Raw genomic sequence first — 24,571 nt, forward strand, 5'->3', positions numbered from 1 at the left:
CTCATGTTGCCATTCTTTAAGTGATTATACATGGGGCCAAACACGAATAATAATGAAATACCTAGCTCTTACCTAGTGCTTTTCATTAATAGACCCCCAAAGTGCTTTCCAAAGGGATGGCATCTCATTATCCTCGATTTACAGATGTGGAAACTGAGTCACAGAGAGGGGACGTGACCTGCCTAAGGTCATCCACCAGACTAGTGGCTGTGCCAGGAATACAACCTGCCTCCCATTAGCCCCCCACCTCCTCCGCTTTGGAAATTTAGACCTATTTTCACTGTCCATGCTGAGTGAAATGCAAAAAGGAAAACAGAATAAAGAGTGAAAAATACACTTTAAAAACATTTTTCTGTTTAATCGTCTAGTCTCTCATTATGCCTAATAGAGAAGGAAGTTTTCTGCAGGATTTTTAAACCCGCCAGTGTGCCTTGTGTGTTAACTGAAGCTGCAAAGGGAAACTTGATGGAATGATAGCTCCTTGTATCTGGGCATCTTCATATTCCCAGGCCTCAAGCCGTCTCAGCACATTCCATATTCAGTTTGAGTTTTTGTCTATGCCACTATCATTAACGGCACGTCAGCATTTCCAGTCAAAACCTCTAGTTTGGGGGATTTTAAGTAGGCCATAAGAATGTGTCCTGGCTGAAATTTGGCATGGGGAAATTCTCAGTACAGCAGGGAATTATGCCTGGCTTGTAAAACATTATAGACAAAGTTCAGTCTATACATAGAGACTGAAGTTCTATGTACACAAAAGAAAGGAAATAAATGACAAACAAACCCTAAAAGTTATTTCTTAATTCATAAACTATTATAATTTAAAATTAATGGAACATTTATCTTATCGTGGAATAACTTTTTTTTTTTTTAATAATACTTCTTCTCTAGCACTTTTCATTAGTAGATCTCAAAGTGCTTCACAAAGGAGGTCACTGTCTTTATCCCCATTTTAGAGATGGGGAAACTGAGGCACAGAGCGGGCAAGTGACTTGCACAAGGTCACCCAGCAGGCTGGGGGATGCACTGAAAACAGAGCCCAGGTCCCCCGAGTTCCAGTCCTGTGCTCTATCCTCTCGAGCATGGCCTCGCATCTGACACAGCAGCGGCAGCATTCCTTATATTAACACACACAAAACCTTCATTCCATGACAGGTGAGGTCACAGCAAGGTGCCCCCCACCGACCCTAAATCTTCAAAGCCTAGCACGAAGAAGCTAAGGGCAAAGTCCCCTGCATTCCTTGCCCCCTTCACAATGCCTACAGCGCTGTCAATGATACTCCACCAAGCTTTTGGGTCCATCTCCAACAGGCATTGAAAAGCAGCACGGGTCTTATCCTCCAACAGACTCTCTAACCTCATACCTTACCACGGCCTTTGCACGCTATTGTATCAAGAGGCTGGCACATCCGGCTGGCATGCAGCAGCCCACACCTTTCCCTCGAACGGGTCATCCCGAGTGCATCAGAAATGACACAGAATGTTCTTCACCACCTCAAGAATATAGTCCCCTGGGGTGGAGTGTGGCAGACATTGGGAGCCAGTAACTATAGACATGGGTGTTTTTGCAGCCTCCCACCCCAAACCCCTTTTAAAAACAGTGACGTGAAATCCCCATGAAACGACAGGAGGCAGTTTTAGGCTTGCAGGGTGCAAGTCATTACCCAAGCAGGGATTTACCCGTTACCAGGCCTTTAACTACATCTCCTGTAAAAGTGCCCTAGGATCTGTAATGCGTGGATCTTAGTTTGACATCTAAGATGAGAGATGCAGTACATTTCTTCCCCACTATCCCCCTTAGAAATGTGCTAAGGGATTATCTGGTGTTGACTCTGCAAGGGCCTGGTCCCGTTTATCTTGCTAATGTGCGTGGTGCCCTTGAGTTCATCAGCTCAACTCACTCGAGTATGTGTGGGGGGACACATAAAAGGTCTAACACAAAGCCCAGTGGAACGACTGCCACTGACGTCAGTGAGGTTAAGATCTGGCCCTAATTCAACAGGCTGTGACCTAGGAGTCAATAACCTGTGAGGTAAAATGCCTGCAGCTGTATAGGCCTTGACATGAGATCAGCTGCAGCTGAGCACAAATAAAGCCAAGCATCAGGCCAGACGTGCAACCCTCGCTTTGCATCGCCTGCCTTCTTTGCCTGCAACTCTGACCCTCGCAGGGGTAACACACTTAGCACCCACAAGCTGCACACTTAAAAACCTGGCAGCTTGCAATGCAAATCCTGTGCCATGTCCCCCTCCCCATCATGGCTGAAACGATGTCGGGTTTATTTCAACCCAACAACATTTAGCCCCTTCTGAACTTCCCAAAGCCCCAGTGGTGAATAGGGATTAGCTGGGGGTCAATACGCATGCGCTTAGGGTGCTCTGCACTGATCTTTAGGGTAATTCCAACATCAGGAGGATGCGGGGTCATTGCACGTCACTCTAATACAGCTTGACAAGTCTCCCTGCCAGTAATGCTGCTCTGGATGCTGGCCTTAATCCCTGTCTAGATACAGCTGTCACCACCATCAAGATAAAGCCTCTGGTTAAGAGATCCCCTTCCAACATCAGGGTTGGGAAGAAGAAAACGGGAAGGACCACACAGAAGGGATCATGGGGCAAAGTGAGGGGGCAGAAAGCCTGGCTGAGAACTCTCAGATTACATTTGATATGAAAGGTACATTTTAAAAATAGTTTATAACGGCTAATAAATGATGAGCTGGTGTTTTAACAGATGGTTAATCAACTGCTATAGACCCAGTCGATTCTGTAACAAGTGATGAACTATTTATTCAAACATCTATTCATCATTTATTAACGCTTTATAAACTATTTTTGAAAGGTACCCTTCAAATAAAGTATGGCCATCTTACGAATTCTGGGGTGCTGTTAATGATCCATGTTTAAGGAAATGAGTATTTTTAAACCTCTCTTTTTTCTAAGAAAAATAAAGGGAACTAAAACTCAAACCAGCCCTTGCAACATCCTCCAGGCAACTACATGCAGGGTTAGATACCAATGTCTTGAAATCCCCCTGTTCAGCCCCAGACTTGACTTACTGCCACATTTCCCACCAGTGAGCAGAGAGCAAACTGATGAAATGATCATGAAATCTTCTTGCCACGCTCTTTAAGAGTAAACTTGAAAAAGTGCAGCAGACTTTGAGTTGAAAGAGACTTAAAAAATATATATATATATGTACAAGTTTCTCCCCCAGGAATAAACAAACATTCCGGTACTTTAAACAGTTGCCTATTTATAAAGGAAACATGCATAAAGCCCAGAGTGGAAAAAATCTTTTGACTTCAGAATGCAGCTTGGATTTTAGTTGCCAGTTTGCTCAGCTGGCCTTTTTGTTGAATGCATAACAAAGGAGTCCTGAACCCCGCTCTCCTCTAACCACCAGAATACGCTCCCTTTAAGCGGGGGGTCCTACAATCCAATTCCCCTGATCTAAGCAGCAGAACATACAGCCTCAAAAAACAGGCGTTCTGACTTCCGCTCTTTTGGTCTAACCCCCGATTACAACACCCCATCCCCGAGGTGGGAACAGAACCCAGGAGTCCTACTTCCCAGAGCCCTGCTCTAACTACTAGACATCATTGCCCAGATCCAGGACTCAAATCCAGGAGTCCTGACTCCTAGAGCTCTGCTCTCACCACCAGACAACATTCCCCCTGCCCCGACACATACCCTCTTTGTGTCCCCTGAGATTAATATCCATAATAACCAAGACGCTTTCCCACCTCTGCCTCCCCCAGAGACACAGGGGCGAGGGATGGGGTACACGACTCCAGTTTCGGGGCGAGGGAAGCGGATTAGCCGAATCCCAGGTTCTTGTGCAGCAAGTCAGCAATGCTTGGAGTGTCTCCTTGGTTGCCTAGTGAGCTTCACACACACAAACCAGCCAGCATGCCATGCCACTTCTCTGGGTAACCACAGCAACCAAGGCTCCAGCTCCAGGACACACACACAGAGATCTGTTGCATGAAGCTGAGATTCTTTTAAAGTCCCCCCCCCCCTTTTCTTCTTCAGGTTTAAGGAGCCTTTTGCACCTTGAAACAGGAATGAAACAGCAATAAGAAACCAGAACAAACTCACTGAAACCAGAGGTGGCTGCAAGACCCTGCCACGCGTTCTCTGGACATGGCCAGATGCGCAAAGCTCGTTCATCTTTAAACCAGTTCTTTAAAAGTCCCCCCGCTTTGCACGAGGAAGGATTTTTCGGGGGCGGGCGGGGGGGGGGAGGAGGGAGGTTAATGAGGCATTTTTACAGTCTCGCTTCGGATTAAATCGCAGCCCTAGATTCGCTGGTGAACTTTCGAGCATCCTCCCACGGCAAACGCACATGGAATTTGCAGCGGGGCAGGCAGCGGGGACTGCCGGAGAGGGGGGCTGAGCCCCGGCCCCCTGCTCGCCTCGCACTCAGCTGGGCTCTCACCTGGGCAGCCGGCGGTTCGAGTCCTCCTTTCTCCGGGCCAAGCAAAGTTTCGCCCACTCTCCCCTCCTCAGTCCATTTCCTGGAGTCACAGACTGCGAACAATAGTCCCCAGCCTGAGAGCGGCAGCTGGGAGGGGCGGGGCCTCAGACCTCATTAGCATAATCACAGGCCGGCCTCCCCATCCTGGCGGCTGGAGGTGGGAACCTCCGCTCCCATTCGCATGCTGCAGCCGACGTCCCGCGTGAGGAGCGAAAGGGCGGGGTTTTGCCCTGTATTTGCATGGCCCATCACAGGGTGTCCAATCAGAGGGCGGAGGGGCGGGGTTCTCTTCTCTATTTGCATAATACATGGCATGTCTCCAATCAGAGATTGGCAAGGGCGGGGTTCCAGGCTATTTAGCATAATACAACCCATACCTCCCGTCCGAGCTGCTGGGCTGGTATTATCTTAATGAGGGACCGCAAGCCTCTACAGCGCCCTGGGATTGGGCAGCAAGAGAGAAGGGGCGGGGCCGAGATTCAGCCCTCCCCCCCCCATTCAGCTGGACCTACCTGCAGCCACCCTAGAGCCCCGACCCACCCTAGACCCGAACTTCCCTCCTGCAGCGGGGGGGGGGGGGCGTGCAGGCAGCAATTCCCCCTGCTTCTTGGCGGGTTTGAAACCCCCCCCTCCTGTTTCGCTCTGCTTCAACGGCCCCCCTCCCTAGCCTAGCCAGCTCATCTATTTTAGGGGTTTATAGGGCCGCCCATCACTGCGGCGTCTGAGCCTTTTCCAGGTTAAATCAACAGCAGCGGCAGAGTCTCTCATGGACTTCAGGGGGTCTGTCAAGGTTCCTTCCCCACTCTGAACTCTAGGGTACAGATGTAAGGACGTGCATGGAAACCTCCTAAGCTTACTTTTACCAGCTTAGGTTAAAACTTCCCCAAGGTACAAACTATTTTACTCTTAGACTTCCACTGCCACCACCAAACTTTATCTGGGTTCCTGAAAGAAGGTAGTTTGGAAACATCTTTCCCCCCCAAATCCTCCCAATCCTTGCACCCCACTTCCTGGGGATTTTTACCAAACCTTCCCCACCAATTTGCATAGGTGACCACAAACCCAACCCCTTGGATCTTAGAACAATGAAAAAAGCATTCAGTTTCCTTACAAGAAGACTTTTAACAGAAGTAAAAAGAATCATCTCTGTAAAATCAGGATGGTAAATACCTTACAGGGTAATTAGATTCAAAACAGAGAATCCCTCTTGGCAAAACCTTAAGTTACAAAAAAGACACCCAGACAGGAATATTCATTCTATTCAGCACAGCTGTTTTCTCAGCCATTTAAAGAAATCATCACCTAACACATACCTAGCTAGATTACTTACTAAGTTCTAAGACTCCATTCCTGTTCTGTCCCCAGCAAAAGCATCATACAAACAGACACAGACCCTTTATTTTTCCCCCTCCTCCCAGCTTTTGAAAGTATCTTGTCTCCTCATTGGTTATTTTGGTCAGGTGCTAGCGAGGTTACCTTTAGCTTCTTAACCCTTTACAGGTGAGAGGATTTTTCCTCTGGCCAGGAGGGATTTTAAAGGGGTTTACCCTTCCCTTTATATTTATGATAGGGTCTCTGGCTCGACTCCCCTCCCTGAGTCAAAGCTCTCCTTGGGAGACAGGTTTTTGGGGTGGGTTATTGGGGGGGTGGTGGTTAGGAATAGAAGGGGATGTTCGTATTGTGTGTCACTTAGGGTGGAAAGGCTCTGTCCAAGAGGAAGGTTTTGCAGCGTTTCCTAAAGATGGTCACGCTCTGGATCGGCCAGATCCTCTCGGGAAGTTTGTCCGTAGGCGGATCCCCAGGGTACAGAATGCTCTGTCCCCAGCTCTCCCGTGCTTTGTCCTGGGATTTGGCTAGGCATTGTCCCAAAGGAGCGCCACTGTCTCACCCCCTCCTCCCTACTGCCCCCTTTCTTCTCTGCTTCCTCTCCATCTATCCCCCTTCCTCCCGCCACCACCTGAGCTGGAGGAGAATCCCCACTTGCTTTTATCAGGACAGGGCCTATGGCACACAGCTGAGTTGTTCTGATTTCAGCCAGTAGAGGGGACGGACGGACACACACACACAAAGTTCATTACCACAGAAACTGTTCACTGTACAAGGTGAGTCGCTCGCGCAGTTTGGTTTCCTCCCCAGTGTTTTGTCTGAGTTACATTTAGCACAATGAAAAGGAGGACTTGTGGCACCTTAGAGACGAACGAATTTATTTGAGCATAAGCTTTCGTGAGCTACAGCTCACTTCATCGGATGCTCACGAAAGCTCATGCTCAAATAAATTGGTTAGTCTCTAAGGTGCCACAAGTCCTCCTTTTCTTTTTGCGAATACAGACTAACACGGCTGCTACTCTGAAACCTGTCATTTAGCACGTTTCCCAATCTCTTCTCCGCGGAGCACTTGCTGGCAGTCCATGGGGCTGGCTCGCTTCATTTCCAGCTGCTTCGACTCGGGCCCACTAAAGCATGAACGACATCTAAAAATGCATCACTTTCCCAGTATTGCTTTTCCACCTCCGCACTCGCCGCCAGAGGGCTGCTGTGGGCTCATGAATAGGAGAGGAGCTCGTCTGCACAATGGTGAATGGGCGGGGAGACAATCTCTCTAGGAAGATATGGCCCGCTCGGTGGAAAAGTTGAAGAGCCCTTGATATAGGAAGGGGTGAATGAATCACAGTCGTGGGAGGCAATGCTTTGCATGTACCTCAGTGTCAGGGCCTCAGCTCAAAGCGCCCTGGGGCTGTGGATACACACCAACCTCAACGCTAGCCCAGCCAGTGGAGCGCATTATGGTTAGGAGCAGAACCGGTGACTACTTTTGGTTTCCAAAACAAACGCACGGTGCTTACCAGGTGATCTTACTCCCCCTTCCCATGAGCAGCGCTCGCACCTTCCAGCCAGCAGAGGGTGCATGGCAGACATGCCAAAAACGCAGAAATTGGGCTTGTTTTTGGCTTAATTGGCTTGTGAGTTGCTTGTTGGCTAGTTTTTTGGCTTGTAGCTTGTAGCTTCTTTTTGTTATCAGCTGCTGGCAAGCTGGCAAGGGTGGGTAATGGGGGTAAGGGAGGGAAGAGAGTCAGGGGTGCACAGCAAGCCCACTGCAGTCCCAGACTGCAGGCCGGGGGAATCTAGTCACATAGAGTCTTGGGGTTCTTAGGGATTGGCTTGTTTTGCCCTCCTTTTGAAATGGGATTAGCTTGATTTTTGGCTTATTGTGAAAGCCGCGGTGCTTACTTAGCGCATGAAAGGTGGCCACTGTGGTGCATTGATCCTAAGCGATAGATTAGAAAAGGACACATGGCTCCCAGCCCCTGAGTTCAGCAGGGAGGTGGAGAAGAAGAAAATATTTAGCAGACCAGTCAGGTCAGAGTGGCAGAGACAGGGTGCTGTGGCTCCCACCTTGGAAAGGTGCCGATCATTCCTACCTGGCTGTTGTGAGCGATGCATGCTAACAAACAGCGAGTCAGAGAAAGAGAAACTCTCTGAATCGTCAGCAAGGGCCATTAGCCTCTCTGCATCATGTGGCTGGCTGGGCGGGGCTGGGCTGGGCTGTTGGGGGGCGGGGAATCGGGTTCAGATGCCCAAAGGGGCAAGGAAAGTTCTAAGCTCTGCCATGAGATTTCATGTATCCAAAGCTGAATATTAACCAAATCCCTGGGGGCCCCGCATGGGCTGCAACCCTCCCGTTCCGAGATTCCTAAGGCTGCTGTTTGGGCAGGTGCTGCATCCTCAGTTGTCTCCAGGTTCTTGGAGTCAATACCTGGAGCCAGTGCTGGGGACCTTCGCACGGGCAGTTTGGACACCCACTGTCCCACCCGTGAGGGACCCTTGAGGTCAGGGTGGTGGTACATTGACAGGAAAGGCTATACTGGGCTGCTTGGTCAGTGGATCTGCCAGGGGCTGTCAAACTGGGCAGCCCAGGCCGGTGTCCTAGCTCTGGACTCTTGTCTCTGGGCCATGCGGCACTGGGTCTATTTGTCTATCTCTGAGCTGAGTCCTTGTTTTTAAACGTAAACTTGACTGCACAGGAGACTGGAGCCCTCCGGCTTTCTGTGCAATGGGTACAGGATGGGCAGTGGCAGCAGACGCATCCCCTAGGTGTCTCTGCCCCATGTGCCCAACCACGGACCGAGCGGGAGAGGCTTAGTCTCTGTGGCACTTTTCACCCTTGGCCTCTTTGCTGAGAGTGCCACCAGGGTGCAAATTAGCGAGGACGGGGGGCAGCTGGGGATGGTGTTGGAGTTACGCATGTCTGGTCTGAGAACCAGTAAACTCATTTTGACACAGAGACCCCAACAGCTGCCAGGTGACCCAACGCTTCTACACGTGACGTGCCTTGGCTCTGATTCCTGGGCTGGGGAAGGCACTGTCCGATGCCGTCTTTACAGCCGGCTGAACGCTTTCATGTGTTCTTCGAAGGCAGAATCGCTCCAGCAGCTCCCGTCGCAGCTCCTCGGCGTTCCCTCCTGCGGTTCTTCTCCTCTGCCCTGCCACCTGAGGTTCTCAGCACGCTGCTGGGGCATGGTCTGCCTGGTGCTGCTCCCTTTCTCTGGTTATCTTTCTGGGAGACACCAGAGGGCACCATGAGACAGGACTTAATCTTCTCCTCGTGATGGCTTGTAAGAACCAGAATCAGGAGCCGCCCATTCAACCAGATCTGGGACTCCTTACAGAGCCCTTCAATCCCCCCCTGCCATCTGCATGGTCCAAGATTGGGTGTGACTTTCCCTCTCCCCACCCCACATAGGCCTGGCCAGAAGTGGAGCGCATGATTGCAGAGGGGGCTAGAGGAAGGGGGGTGTATGTCCCTGTGATGTGCCCCACGTAGGGACGTCCCGGTTTCACTGAAGACTCAGGTTTCATAGATTCATAGTTCTCTCCACAAAGAGCAGCAGCAGCAAAGATCACACTGAAATTTCAACCCACCTCTAGGGGCACAGGCCCCCTGATCAGGACTGGGGCGTGGGGTGACAGCAGTGTCTGCAGCTGGGCCTGGTTATGGGGTCCAGTGAGCAGACCGGAGCTACAGCGTCAGCAACCGGCCTCATCAGGGCGGCCAGTGCAGTCTGAGAGCCACACCGTGGGCAGAGTCAGACAGCCCTGGAACTGTGCGCGGGGCAGCCTATTTCCTGCAGTCCGCCTCCCCTCCGCCGTGGACACCCCAGGGGCCAGGCCGCCAACCGGTCTTAGTAATGTATCCCAGGGAGAAGAGGAGTTTTTGCAGCACTGCCCCCCCGCAATCATGCAGTTCTCACCTGCTGGCAGTGACTCAGGCCCGAGGGATGTAGGTTTCTTCCTGGCTGTTGGCTTAGGGGGAGAGCGCAGCAATGTTCTCACTGGTGGGGAGGGGACTGATCCATCGCCAAAGGGGCCTGCCTGATAGGGTGCTAGGAGAAGCACAAGAATGGGAAAGTCCCTGGCTTGCTCAGGAGTAGGGCAGAGCCTGCGAGGATCTTGCTGGTGTAAGCAGTGTCAGGGTGAGCTCCACCCTGACATCTGGTGGTGAGGTGTGGCAAGTTGTGGAAAAGAACTTCAGGGGCCAATCTCATTTGCATAGGCACACCCACCACGCCTAGAATGAGGCCATAGCTGCCCAAATGGTCACTTTGGCTGCTGTGGGATCCCCAGTGTCTCTGTTATTGGGGCAGGAAGAATAAATTGTTATTATCCTGATTATGGGAACTGTGCTTGGAACTGTACTTGGCCTTTTGTTATGCTGGAGGGACTCACCATCAACTAAGTAGCACTCGCTAGGCAAGGGTCATGGGTTCCAAAACTGTGAATTGAGAGAGGTTGGGGACAAGTATTAATACTTGGTGGTATGGGCCCCTTGGTGAGGGCCTTATATGCTAATTGTACTTCCTCTTCTCTCTACTGTGGAATATCAGAGCTAATTTTGATTTCATTAGGAGTCTAGTTACAGGCTGCTGAGCTCACTTTGGGCTAATGGTGCACCAGCCCTGAGGCTTCCCTACTACAAGCTGAATTCACCAAAGAGCTGAACTGACTAAGGCCTGAAATCACTGAGTGTTGTGTTAAGCAGTGGGGGAGCCTGAAGATATATTGTGGAGCAGTTTGCGGGACGGCTGGAGTGCCTTGTGGACAGGCTGGTGGAGCAGTTCATGGGAGGGCAGGAGCTGCTGGTGGGAGATGGAGCAGGGCAGTTCGTGGGATGGCGGGAGCTGCTTGTGGGCTGTGGAACAGTTCGTGGGGCGGCTGGTGGAGCGGAGCGGAGGCCTATGGAGCTGTGGGGTGGCCAGCTTCAGATCATGTAAGGTGCCTTTTACCCCTGCCCCCATCTCCACCCAGGTTGGGAGGTAAAGCTCTGCAGATAAACTTTTGAACTCTGGGGCTGCCCTGACCAGGGACAGAGACTTTTGGGTCATTGGACTTTTGGGACTTTGGGTGATTTGGGGTTGCTGGACTCAAGAAGCAAAGGGAAAGGGCATGCCCCAATTTGCTTGGGGTGGGTTTTTTTGCTCATGGGTTGTATTATGAATCCTGTTGGTGGTGTTTCCCCAACATAATGCCACATTGTTTCTCTCTGTTATTAAAAGGCTTTTTGCTACACTCAGACTAGGTGCTTGCGAGAGGGGAAGCATTGCCTCTGGGAGGCGCCCAGCGGGGGTGGTATATATTTGTCCCAGGTCACTGGGTGGGGGCTCGAGCCGGTTTGCATTCTGTTATTGGAATGGATCCCCTAGATATTGAACCCGGCCCTTGTTGCTGCCAACTCTGACGGGCAGAAGGGTTACACTGGCTTGCACAACACAACACAGAACAGCAGGAGAGGGAATATGTGTGCAGCACGCATGCCCCCTGTACATGGCCACTTCTGTACTCTGCACTCACACACACACACTGCCTGTGGTACACACCTCCTCTGCACGCAGCACAAACGTGCTCTGCACACACACACGCCCTACCCCACACACACAGTGCATGCTGCATGTGCTGCAGAATGAACGCCTGGCGTGGGGTGTGCACATGGGTTTCTCTGTTCTCCTCCCCGCACTTTGTGTGTCTTGGCTATTTAAATGCAAGCTCGTTGGGGCAGGGACTCTCTCGCTCTGTGTCTTTGTAGCACCCAGCACAACGGGGCCCTGATCTCGGTTGCAACGCAAACAATAACAACAACTCGTAGGCTGGGGACCCCTGCGTACCAACTGTTGAAACACAGAGAGCAACCACCCCTGCCCAGAGCTGATCGCCACACCTCTGCAGCCGGCCGGGATCGGCAGAGACCCCCACTAGCCAGCCGACTTTTTTTTCGAACCCGTTCGATTTATTGAAAAATTAAAAGCACAAGCTCTGTATATATAAATACACTGACACGGCTGGCGATGTACAAGGCATCCATTACTGTACACGCTGGGACACGGGGTGTGGAGCCTTGATGGGGGCCAGTGTCACGTGCCTGCCACCCAGCTCCCGAGAGAACACATTAAACCAGTGATCACCAAAGAAATCCCTCCTCCGTTCCCCACCCCCCACTTCACTGATGCTATGAGCAGCCCTGGAGTTCCCCGCACATCATGTGTGACATTAACGTTACTGCACGGCAGGGCACCCTGCACCTATGGCCGCACTCCTTGACCCCACCCGATGTCCCAGGCCTGGAGGGATTCTCTGTGCGGAGGAAGGGGGAATAACGGAGGGGAGAGAGACGCCGGGGGGGGGGGAAAGGGCAGGGTGGGGGTGAGCTCTCAAGGATGCGGCTGGCTCCTCTCATCGAGGAGGAGGTGCAGGGAAAGACCATCTGGAATATGGCTTAAACTGGGAAATGAATCTGAACCACTGAAGAGAGACAGAGGCAGGGCAGTGCCCAGAGTAAATGCCCAGGCAGGAGATGCGGGGATCAGCTGGAGGCAGTGTTCTCCTCTCTCCCACACCCTCCGTTGCTTCCTCTCCCTTCCCTACCTTTGCCCCCACCCTACCCACGCTCTCCCGCAGTCCTTCTCAGCGCTGGGGCCTGTCACCGGCACCGCTGCTGTCAGCCCCAGAAGCAAGGCTCCACGAAGCGCCTGCCTGGGGCTGGCCGCCCATGTTCTGTGCCTGGAACGTGTGTGTGTGTGAACGGGCATATGCAGGACAGGGGACAGCACCAGCTCTGCCGTGGAGGGTGGCTTCTGTGCTGGGGCACGTGGGTGCACGTGTTAACCCGTGTGCCGATCCGCCTGAAGCCCCGTCCAATCCAGCTCCCTCCCTCTTCTGTCCGTTTGGCTTGGGGGCGGCCAAGCCCCCTAAAGTGTGACGTTGAACTCAGTGACTAGGAAATCGATGTGGTCCTTCTCTTTTGTTTTAAAGGCCTCAGCGATGACACGTGCGGCTTCCCGGTGCTCCTTTCCCCGCAGCGTTGTGCCGTTCACCTCCAGGATCACGTGTCCCACCTTCAGCTTCCCGCAGCTGTGGGCAGATCCTCCTCGCTGTGGCAGGGCAGGAACAGACGAGAGGGAAACGCTCACATATATAGCAGCCTTTATCCCCAGATGCTTCAGGGGTCGCTTAGGCCCAGATCCTGAATGGTATTTAAGTGCCTAACTCCCACTGATTTCAATTCAGGCACCTAAATACCTTTGAGGAGCTAGGTCTTAGCCCACTCTGAAATGCAGCCACCTCTGGGGCACAACGGCTGCTTAACGGCTCCATGCAACATTACATAACAGTTTAGGACAACGAGTGAAGAATACTGTATCCAATCAAAAACCAGGGACCTTTAAAGAGGCAGAATGTAATTCCCTGGGTTGTGCTCTGGCCAGTGGAGCTGGGTTAGCCTTAGGTTTACAGAAAATGCCCAGGATGTTGGGACATCAGAGTAGGACACAGGAGACCCAGGGTCAAATCCCAGCTCTAGCCGGCGGCAAATCCCTTCACCTCTCTGTCATCTCCCTCCCTGCGTCTATTCGTTCTGTAAGCTCTTTGAGCAGGACCTGTCTCTCGCTGTGTGTTTGTACAACGCCTGGTGCCATGGGGCTCTGATCTCAGGTGGCCTCTTTTGGCGTTGCTGTAATACAAATGAATGACAATACTAGAGCTGGGGCGTTAGCATTGCGCGGTCTTTGGTTTGCCAGCTCCCCGGTCGCTGTGTTTGCGTTCGTATTTGTTGCGTGCAATACTGTTATTCAGCCGGACTCCCTGATTAGTCTGGACAGGGAGTTCTCTGCCCGTGGCGGTCACCTGAACCGTTTGCTTTGCCTTTTGCACATTGCGGTGCCTGGTTGCTCGTCTAGTGTGAGCGCTGCTCCCTCAGCGAACCATCTTTACTGGAGATGCGTGAACAGCGGGTACCCAAGACCCAGCCACGAAGGGCATAGCTTTGCTGGCATTGCTGGAGAGCTGGCACTCAAATGAGTATTATGGCCACCCCAGCAGCTGAGCTGATTGTTTGAGGCGGTTTGCAACTCTGCTGCTTCACTTTTTGAGCCCAAGGGGCAGGGCTGAAGAGTTACAATGAGAGACTCATAGAAGATCAGGGTTGGAGGAGACCTCAGGAGATCATCTAGTCCAGGGGTCTCAAACTCAAATGACCACGAGGGCCACATGAGGACTAATACATTGGCCCGAGGGCCGCACCACTGACCACCACTCCCCCCCGCACCTGCTGCCCGGCCTCGCCCCCACCCCCACTCCACCCCTTCTGTAAGGCCCCACCCATGCCCCACCTCTTCCCACCCCTTCCCTGCCCCCATTCCAACCCCTTCCCTGTGGTTCTCAACCTTCCCAGACTACTGTACCCCTTTCAGGTGTCTGATTTGTCTTGCCTCCCCAGAAGTTTCATCTCACTTAAAAACCACTTGCTTACAAAATCAGACATAAACATACAAAAGTGTCATAACACACCATTACTGACAAATTGCGGACTTTCTCATTTTTACCATATAATTATAAAATAAATCAACTGGAATATAAGTATTGTACTTACATTTCAGTGTATAGTATACAGAGCAGTACAAACAACTCATCATCGGTATGAAATTTTAGTTTGTGCTCACTTTGCTAGTGCTTTTCATGTAGCCTGTTGAAAAACTAGGCAAATATCTAGAGGAGTTGATGTACCCCCTGGAAGACCTCTGACGCGTACCCCTAGTTGAGAACCACTGCTCATGGACACTTAGTCCAAGACAGGCTGAGGTGTGAGTCTAGCCCACACTAACTTGCTGTACACTAAGTGTCCACGTGGACCTGCTCCTGCACACTAACAGTTCCTTAGTGCGCTTTGATCTATCTCACTTGGAAACTGGAGTAGGTCAAAGTGCACCAGGGAACAGTTAGTGCGCAGCCAGGTCCAGATGGACACTTAGTGCTCGGCATGCTAGTGCGGGGTAGCTTCACACCCCAGTGTGCCATGGACTAAGTGTCTGTGTAGACAAGCCCCAAGTTACAATCTCATCCCCTAGGGGAAACACAAGATGAGCCTCCTCTCCTGGACCTAGCTGACTTTTATACTCTCCCCTCCCTGAGAACATGCTCGCCCTCTGCTGGACACGGGAAGACCTGAATGGTGGCAACACCCTGATATGAGAGGGACGATGTAATCAACAGCCAGCATTCTGTCTCCATCTCCCAGTGAGGGGAACGATAAACCCAGCAGGTGTGGAAGACAGGAGGGAGGCTGGATTCTGGGCATGTCCCTGTTAGAAGAACCCAGGTGTGAAAATCTCAAAAGACCTTTCAGAGCTCGGAGCCACGGAGGAGCATCTGCACCGAGCTACTCCCGTTCCCAGCCCGCCGTACCTGTATGGTGACTATCCGGGGCAGAGGCTGCCGGGTGTTGGCGCCGCCCTCGATGGCGATCCCCAGGGTCGGCGCGCTCTTCGCCACTCGAATCAGACACGATGTGGGCTCCAGAAGGCCAGGCTGCGGAGGGAGAAACAGCAACGCGATTGAGGAGGGCTGGGTGGGGAGCCTTCTCTCCAGGCCATCCTGCCCCGCACCCAGACAGACCGGAACTCCTGGTTCTGGGGACCCAATGCCAAGCAGGTTAACCCTTTCCAGCCTGCCTTGCTGTGCTTGTATGGGGCCCTTTTCCGTGGCTGAGGAACGTGGAGCCTGCCACCTCTCTGGCCACGGCCCTGTAGCCTCTTCAATGACCTGGTGGGAAGAGCAGCGGAACGAGCTGATTGCCTGATGCGAATGAGACTCTGGGTGGCCGAGATCCGCCATCCTCGGCTTTGCAGCTGAAGTGGGACATCACAGCATCCTGGGGGTAGCCGCAGCAGGATGGTCTCCAAAAGGCCATTGGCCCTGAGGCACACCGGGTAGGGCAGCTGGGCGGCCAACACCTTAGTACTACAAACTCCAGCCCATCCCAGCCTGCCATTGTGTGCGGGGGCCCGTCTACACTGCACACTCCCTACAATGGTGTGGAGAGTACGGACACTGCACGCCCCCAGCACGGGGCTAAATAGCAGGCTTGATGACGGGGTGTGGTTAACGCGAATAGAGTCCAGACACGCCACAATCCCCAGCCTATATACCCTGCATGGCCCTCTACACGCTCAAGCAGTGCCTCCTCACTGCTCTTGTTAGCAATCATAGAATCGCAGGACTGGGAGGGATCTTGAGAGGTCATCTAGTCCAGTCCCCTGCACTCAGGGCAGGACTAAGTATTATCTAGACCATCCCTGCAGGTGTTTGTCCAAACTGCTCTTAAAAATCCCCAGTGATGGAGATTCCACAACCTCCCTAGGCAATTTATTCCAGTGCTTAACCACCCGGACAGAAAGTTTTTCCTAATGTCCAACCTAAACCTCCCTTGCCGCAATTTAAGTCCATTGCTTCTTGTCCAATCCTCAGAGGTTAAGAAGAACAATTTTTCTCAATCCTCCTTGTAACAACCTTTTATGTTCTTGAAAACTGTTATCATGTCCCCTCTCAGTCTTCTCTTTTCCAGACTAAACAAACCCAATTTTTTCAATCTTCCCTCACAGGTCATGTTTCTAGACCTTTAATCATTTTTGTTTCTCTTCTCTGGACTTTCTCTAATTTGTCCTCATCTTTCCTGAAATGTGGCACCCAGAACTGGACACAATACTGCAGCTGAGGCCTAATCAGTGTGGAGTAGAGCAGAAGAATTACTTCTTGTGTCTTGTTTATAATAATACAATCATAGAAGGGTTGGAAGAGACCTCAGGAGGTCATTTAGTCCAACCCCCTGCTCAAATCAGGACCAACCCCAACTAAATCATCCTAGCCAGGGATTTGTCAAGCCGGGCCTTAAAAACCTCTCTGGATGGAGATTCCACCACCTCCGTAGGGAACCCATTCCAGTGCTTCACCCGCCTCCTAGTGAAATAGCGTTTCCTAATAACCAACCTAGACCTCCCCCACTGCAACTTGAGACCATTGCTCCTTGTTCTGTCATCTGCCACCACTGAGAACAGCCGAGCTCCATCCTCTTTGGAACCCCCCTTCAGGTCGTTGAAGGCTGCTCTCAAATCCCCCTTCACTCTTCTCTTCTGCAGACTAAATAAGCCCAGTTCCCTCAGCCTCTCTGCGTAAGTCGTGTGCCCCAGTCCCCTGATCATTTTCATTGCCCTCCTCTGGACTCTCTTCAATTTGTCCACATCCCTTCTGTCTTAGGGGGATCAAAACTGGACACAATACTACAGGTGTGGCCTTGCCAGTGCCGAATAGAGGGGAATAATCATTTCCCTCGATCTGCTGGGAATGCTCCTATTAATACAGCCCAATATGCCGTTAGCTTTCTTCGCAACAAGGGCACACTGCTGACTCATATCCAGCTCCTTTTCTGCAGAACTGCCGCATAGCCAGTTGGTCCCCAGCCTGTAGCGGTGCATGGGATTCTTCCATCCCTAGTGCAGGACTCTACGCTTGTCCTTGTTGAACCTCATCAGATTTCTTTTGGCCCAGTCCTCCAATTTGTCTAGGTCACTCTGGACCCTATCCCTACCCTCCAGCGTATCTACCTCTCCCTCCAGGTTAGTGTCATCTGTGAACTTGCTGAGGGTGCAATCCACACCATCCTCCAGATAATGGATAAAGATGTTGAACAAAACCGGCCCCAGGACTGATCCCTGGGGCACTCCGCTTGATACCGGCTGCCAACTAGACACTCAGCCGTTGATCACTACCCGTTGAGCCCGACGATCTAGCCAGCTTTCTATCCACAATGGAGCATCCTGCTGCCTCAACCTGTCCCTGTCACATGTAGCCACACACCACAGTGTGGATGCAGCCTGCTTTTCACTGTGGCATGTAGTTACACATACCCTAAAGCCACTGCCAGCTGTGTGCAGGGTAGACATAGCCTCTGAGTGAAGGACCAGTCGTGCTCTCTCGTGGCTGGGTCAGCTAATGCTAGCAGCTCCATCATCTCCAGGGGCAAAGGGCTGCATGCTTAGGGGCATGTCTCCACTGCAAACAGGGGTGCGACAGCCGCATGTGTAGACATACCCAAGCTAGCTTTGATCTAGCTAGTGCAAGACCCAGGAGCAGCGAAGAGGCACCAGCACAGACTTTACAAGCCCCCCTGGGACCCTGGGGATGCTCTGCTTGGACAGCTAGCTCGTGTTGCCGCGGCTTTGTTATCTGACCTCGCTAGTTCAAAGCGAGCTCAGGCCTGTCTGCGTGTGTGGCCGTCGCACCTCTGACTGCCGTGTTGACACAGAGCACGAAGGGCCCCGGGTTCTAGGCCTGCCTCCCCAAGCGGGTATGAGACGTGCGGTACTTGTGTCTGCGGGACATGGGGCCTTTATACGCAGCCTGTCTCTTTGCCCAGCAAGGACTACAGGTGAGTCCCACCGCCTACGCTAGCTCTGCTGGGTGCCTCACCGGTTTGGAGGCTGCCTCTGCTGGCCCATCGCTTCTCGGTGCCTCCTTGGGACCTCGGCTTTTCCCAGGGATCTGCTGCTGGGTCTTGTCCCTGCCGCTCAGCTCCACTTCGCCGATGTCCACCCCGCTGTCCTCGCTGAGGGTCTGCCCGCTGTCCGACAGCTGGGAGAGCGTGGAGGCTGGGGGAAGAGCAGGACCAGGGCTGTCAGCAGGAGGGAAAGAGCAGCACAGAGGCGGCGTGGTGGGAGACTTCACTCGAACACCACAAACTTGGGCTGGTCCACACTGGGAACTTGCACTGGCATAGCTGTGTCGCTCAAGGGTGTGAAAAATTCACCCCCCTGAGAGACGTAGTTAAGCCAACCTAACCCCCAGTGTACGCAGCGCTAGGTCAATGAAAGAATTCTTCCATTGTCTTAGCTGCTTCCTCTCCGGGAGGTGGATTTCCTAACCCCTCCTGTCAGCCCAAGTAGTGTCTACACTGAATAACTGCAGTGGTTGAAGTGTAGACATACCCTCAGTTTCCCATTGGGAACCCCCTGCACCCAGCGCTGCCTGGCAAGCAAGACTCCCATATGTCAGTAAAGCCACATCACCCCCCAGTCTGCAACGGTACCTGGAGTGGGGAATTCCCTGATCAAGGGCGCCTGGGATTCACGCAGCACCAAGGACCTCACCTTTCTCTGTGCATCACGCAGCTGGGGGAGACTCGCCTGGAGTGTTTGCAGTGGGCTGGAATGGGCCCCGCTGAACCCCAAAATGCAGCCAGGGGCAGCTGCTTCCAGGTCCGGTTTAGAGATGGGCCCTGAGCTGCCACGTTCATTCCAGATTCAGATCCGGACATGAAGGCTCAGACACTACATCATTGGGAGTTAGGTGCCTAAACATCTTTACAGGTCTGGGCCTAACTTCCCCAATGTTCAGATGTGGGGGGTGGGGGGCGTGGTTTGGGCTAAGTGTAGACGCAGGCCCAAATCACGAGGGCTCAGATTTTCCAATGAACCAGAGGCCCAGAAATGGGGCCAGATCATCAGAACCGTGCACATTAAGAGCTTAGCTTTTTAGAAAATTTGGCCCTAAATTCAGATCTAGGACCAGATCTGAATACAGATCAAGTGGAGGGGATGGCTCTAGGGTTCCTTTCTAGGCCCATCTCTCATTTTGACACAAACTTGAAAGCCAGCACACATTCAGCCAAAGGGTCTTCTCCGTCTCTGGAAGGAAAATACGTCCAGATTCAAGCAAACCGGAGCTAATTGATGAGGTTTGTAATAAATCCACATTCAGTTTGCAATTTCATAGGTTTTCAGGGATGTTTCCAGTGAGATTTGACACAGTCAGAATTTCCTTTGGGGCTTGTTTGAAAATAAATCACCAAGCAAAACGTCAGGGGTTCTGCACTCAGTGGACTGAAAGCAGGAACCTAAGCCCCAGAGAAATGGAGCCCCCTAGTTTTGCAGAGCTGTGCGTCTATGCCTAACACACATCAAGAAACACAGTGAGCCGCCGAACAGCTTGCATTGCGCTTCAGGCAAGCTGATTTAAGACATTCATTTGCATATATTTGCATGAGATTTATTAACCAGTAATAAATTATAAAAAAATACACCTCAAATTGGGTGTAAATTGCCCGTTTTATAGACCCACCATTAACTAGGGAAACCGCATTTCCCATGCGCTGCAAAGGCTGAGCAATGGGCTCAATCTCTGCTGCTGCTCTGGGCAGCCTTTGATGTCCCCTTGACATTGCTTTGGGGCATCTTGTCCGTCCCACCCCCCACTGAATGCAGATATTTTCACCTGAAGTCCTTGCTGCATTCTGTTCAGCAAACAAATGGTGAATCAGAGAACTCAGCAACGGAAAAGACCTATTAGGACATCTAGGTGAAATTCCCCCCTACGCAGAGGGCTGGCAAAAGACTTACATGCCACTTAAACCCTCAGAAGAGGTCCCAAGTGGGACTAAAGTGGCATAGAGGCTACATGGTAGCCCGCTGCACAGAGGAGAATTTCACCCATAGGCCGTTCCTCCAGACCGTGCAGGATTGTCTCCCTGCGGCACCTGCAAGCCGCAGAGCCTCTCTGACACTGAACCTTCAATCCCATCTGCAGAGGCTAAGCACTCAGACCCAATCAAAGTGCCAGCATGCCTGTCCACAGTTCTGGATGGACATCAGCCATGGTCTACTCCACACCCCCCTGCAGAGCGTGGCTAGTTCTGCCCCAGAGACATTGCGAAGTGGAGGGGTTCTACCAGATCTTCAGGACATTTGTTGGAGGGAAATGACCCTGAAGAATGGGGTGCTTCTTGAAATGATTAAGTATTAAGATACTGAGGTAAATGACTATGAGCTTCATTGCTCAGCTCTATCCTGCTTGGGTACCTCCATGGGACTAACTCAGCTCCCAAAGCCGTATCAGGCATTGGGCCAATGTAGAACCTGAGATGAGCTGGGGCTGTTCCAGGACATAACGGACGCGAGGGACAGGAAGGTTAGGTGGGAGAGGTTTGTGACATGCAGAATACAGCGCTGAGTCAGGCTACCCTTGACCGTGGTTGGGAGGCAATCTAGGGGAGTGCCGGGAACCGGGAGAGAGGCTGGGTGTGCGCGCCTGTTTGTGCAAGAGATTGGGCTAATGTCTATCAGCAGAAGGCTTTTGGAGGAGCCTCCATCCACAGGCTCAGCAACAGGGAATCAAAGCCAGTGTCCCGGCTGAATGTATGTAACAAGAGCTCAAACTGGACTTGAAATGGGTCTCGGTAATGAAAATTCAGTTTCTTATCAACCAAGCGTGCGAGGAGAGCTAACAAAGCAGCGTGGATAAAGCACTGGACTAGGACTCAGGAGAACTGGCTTCTGGCCCTGGATCTGCCACTGCCCAGCTGAGTAACCGCGGGCAAGTCATTCCACCCACTTTCCTTTTTCACCCTGTGTCTGTCTTGTGTATTTAGTGTGTTAGCTCTTCAGGACGTAGCCGGTCTCCTATTATATCTCTGTACAGCACCTAGCGCAATGGAACCCTGACCTCGGCTGGAGCCTCTGCTGCTCCTGGAAGGATAATAATCAGTAATAATAAATCTGAACAAACATTCTTAACGGGATTGCAGGTGGGGACTCAAACCATGACTGGGAGGAAGAAGAGGGGGGATGACGGGCTGTATCCAGAGCTGCATCGGGCCCTACAAACCCATTAGCTATGCCATGGTGGTGGCCAGGCAGAGCACCCTATACAGAACAGAACGGAATAGAAAATCACGTCATCCATCACCCACCAGCAGTGACATCTGCAGTGTGTAAATGGTACCACGAGAGGGAAGCAAAGCCACCTGCATGGAGTGTTTCCAGAGTCTGGTGCCCAGGAAAAGATGGAAAATTGCCCTTTGGGGTTCCCAGGGGCTCGGGCCAGAGTCCATTCCAGGTGGGCACAGAAAGCCAGTTTGGGTGTTTCCCCCAACTGTATTTTGAGTGAATCACCAGGAGGTCTCTGCCTGTCACACAGTAGGACAAACTTTGGGGCTGATTTTCATTTACATTAAGGCCTTAAGGCCCCTTTACAGGGCTCCGAGGTAAAGCGAGTCATTGACAGTGTAAACAGGCCCTTGTGACAATGAGAATCGGGTCAAACAAGTGCCAGAGAAATCCAGTCGTGGAGACTTGGTCACGCTGGAACTGAATTCTGGCCTGGGGACACCTCAGCCAGCCAGAAAGCACTGAGCAGAGGGCTGATGAGGTGGAATATCAGTTGACTCGAGTACACCCCAACATCGATCCACTGTGACAGTGACTCTAGTGGGGTCAAATGGCAGCTCACTCCTTTGGGATCTCATGTTTCCTTTTGGGTAACTTTCCCTTGATGTCCTCTTTGCACTTCCCTTACCCCCCCGCCTCCCCAAACACACGTTTAAAAGACCAACGCCTGGTTGAATCGGGCCTCTAAATTCAGCTTTTTGCCAAACAAGCTTTTCTCAACCCAGAGACTAATGGAAAAAGTCCCGGGGTTATTTCTCTTTTCTTTTAGAATTCTACCAGAAACAGATTTTATTAACAAACGCAGAAAGACTTGCCCAGGAGACCAGATGCAATCAGCTGCCTAGTGGAGCTTGGTCTTTAACTAAAGGTCAGGTAAAGTTGCACTGGAAAGCTAGGGGGAGGCTTACAAAAGTTCACTGAGCACAAGGTGGTAGGAGGCAGGGTACCGTAAGGAGTGCCAAACCCCGCACCCCGCGCTGACAGCATTGCCAATGCCAGGCATTCAAATATCATGAAAACAGCTTAAAACTCATGAGATTAAAACAATAATTTGGGCCTCTTCTGAGTTGCCCTCTCGATTTTTGATCCTAACACTTAATAATAATTATAATGATACAACACCTGGTTATATAAGAGCTAGGGATTGTGTTATATTAATTATTATTCTGAAAGGCGATGTCAAACTTTTATTCGCAATTAGGAGACCTAGACACTGATTTTTTTTAACATGTAATCTGAATATTCTCACATGACTCCAGCATCTGGGGCTTCAAGAACAGCAAAATATTGCAATAAAATCAGGAGAGTTGGCAATGTTGCTTCTACCACCGCACGCACATATCGGGCGTTGCCCCAATTTACCTCCTTCCTGCGGTTTCAGTAAAGGGCTTGCTTACATGAGGAAGTTATTCCAGAATAAGGTAGGACATGAATTTAAAGTGCAGTAGCTATTCTGGAGTAGCTCCCCCTTGGACATTCTTATTCCGGAAGAGCTATTCCTATCAGTTTTCTCGTGCAGACAAACCCTTTGTAACAAAGGCCCAGATGGTAGTGAGGAACGTAAATACCTTTGAGTATCTCGAGCAGGGCTGTATTTACAGATATAAGACTCAGTCCTGAAACTCCCCCATCAATAGGCTGTTCTCAAGGGTTTCTCCCTGCCCTTCCCTCTAGCTCTCTCTCATCTCAGAAAGACTCTCTGCCTTTTCTAGCCCAAATTTGGGGCTAGTGGGGCGTCTCTGATCTAGCTGCCTGGGTGAGGCAGCAGAATAGCCCTGTTTTTTCCCATCACTGCAAGTCCTTAGAGAGGGTTTCACTGTCAATTCCTCCCCCCTGTGGTGTTTGCAATGCTAACATCCAGTTCTTGTGCTAGATCAGGAAATGGAAATGGACTAGAAGTGGCTGTAAAGAAGAGTGAAACCGACTAGTCTCATTGTCCAAACAGAGCAATGCAAAAGAGGAACAGAGAGAACAGAGCATGAACAAGCCCCTTCAGTGTTACTTGCCTGAGTGGCAATTTGTACAGTGGTTCTTTAACCTGGCCATGCCCCCCAGGGTCAGTCCAGCAGGCAGAGCCACCCACCTCGGGCTTGGGGCAAGGATCTCACTTCATTCACGTCCGGCTCGCTGTTGGGCCGATGCACCTCCACCATGACGAAGTGCTGGTTGATCGCTGACTGCAGGCTGCCTTTGTCTGGCTCTGAGTGCGATGGGGGAGGTGGAGGGGAACGAGGAGCAGGCGTTGGGAGGCTACTGACTGGGGTGCTCTCAGGAGATGGGCTCTTCAGCCTGGTTGGAGACTGAACTCGGGGGAAGGGGCCTATCGGGTGCTGGTTGACCAAGGACAAGTGGGCACCCATGTGCCTCCCGGAGCTGAGAGTGGCAGGGGAAACAGCGGCATAGACGGGACTCGAGGCAGAATCCTCAGTGGACACAGAGGCCGAGGTGGAAGTCATGCTGGCTGTGTCCTTGTCGGGGTGGCTGGGAGGTGGGGTGGGGCTGGGAGGGGCCACGAAGAAGAGGCCTGACTGGGAGGATTCAGAGGAAGGGCGCTTGGGTGTGACTTTCGCGGCATTTCGGAGCTGGGCAGTGGAGGAGTCCAGCTCTTGAGCCGGAGGAGGAGGTGGGGGCTTAAAGCTGGGTGGTTCCTCAGGGAAAGACGAAACATCGTCCTGTGAAAAACCAGAACAAGAAGCCATTAGATGCCGCTATGTGGGACGAGGGGCCCTTTCCCCGCCTGGACACCTGAGAACTGGCCCATCACCCCCGGAGCCTGGTGTCCTGTCACCTCCAGTGACGTGTGTCAGACGTTTCACCTGGATTGGAGGTGACAGACTGGAAGTTTCTTCCTGACCTCAGGAGCAATCTGAATATCCCCTGGAGTGTGAAGATTGATAGAGGAATAGTCCTGTTTTTAGCTCCAGTAACTGCAGATGCTGTTCTTATTCACAGACCCCAAGTCCTTTTTTCTAACTATGCTGCATTATTTGTTTCAATCGTGCCCTGCTGCAGTGAGTTCCACAGGTTAGTGATGGGGGAAAGTATTTGAGAAGATG

At 51.8% G+C, this 24,571-nt stretch overlaps 2 protein-coding genes across 4 annotated transcripts in view; both read right to left on the minus strand.

Annotated features, from left to right (window-relative positions):
* AKNA (AT-hook transcription factor) overlaps nt 1-4,555 on the minus strand; it is a 71,998-nt gene extending 67,443 nt beyond the window's left edge. Inside the window, exon 1 of the mRNA XM_084649845.1 lies at nt 4,438-4,555. The gene's annotated coding sequence lies outside the window, so the exon portion shown is untranslated. The remainder of the gene's footprint in view (nt 1-4,437) is intronic.
* A 7,184-nt stretch (nt 4,556-11,739) lies between these two features.
* Nucleotides 11,740-24,571, minus strand: part of WHRN (whirlin) — a 108,778-nt gene continuing 95,946 nt past the window's right edge. For all 3 annotated transcript variants that reach the window (XM_084650499.1, XM_084650498.1, XM_084650497.1), the window contains 4 exons: nt 23,599-24,187; nt 18,265-18,443; nt 15,205-15,327; nt 11,740-12,896 (listed from right to left, as the gene is read on the minus strand). In XM_084650499.1, the coding sequence (XP_084506625.1) occupies nt 12,714-12,896; nt 15,205-15,327; nt 18,265-18,443; nt 23,599-24,187 (1,074 nt within the window). In that variant the 3' untranslated portion in view covers nt 11,740-12,713. The remainder of the gene's footprint in view (nt 12,897-15,204; nt 15,328-18,264; nt 18,444-23,598; nt 24,188-24,571) is intronic.

The sequence above is a fragment of the Lepidochelys olivacea genome (genome assembly GCF_965140295.1).
Source record: "Lepidochelys olivacea isolate rLepOli2 genome assembly, chromosome: 16".
Lineage (NCBI taxonomy): Eukaryota > Metazoa > Chordata > Testudines > Cheloniidae > Lepidochelys > Lepidochelys olivacea.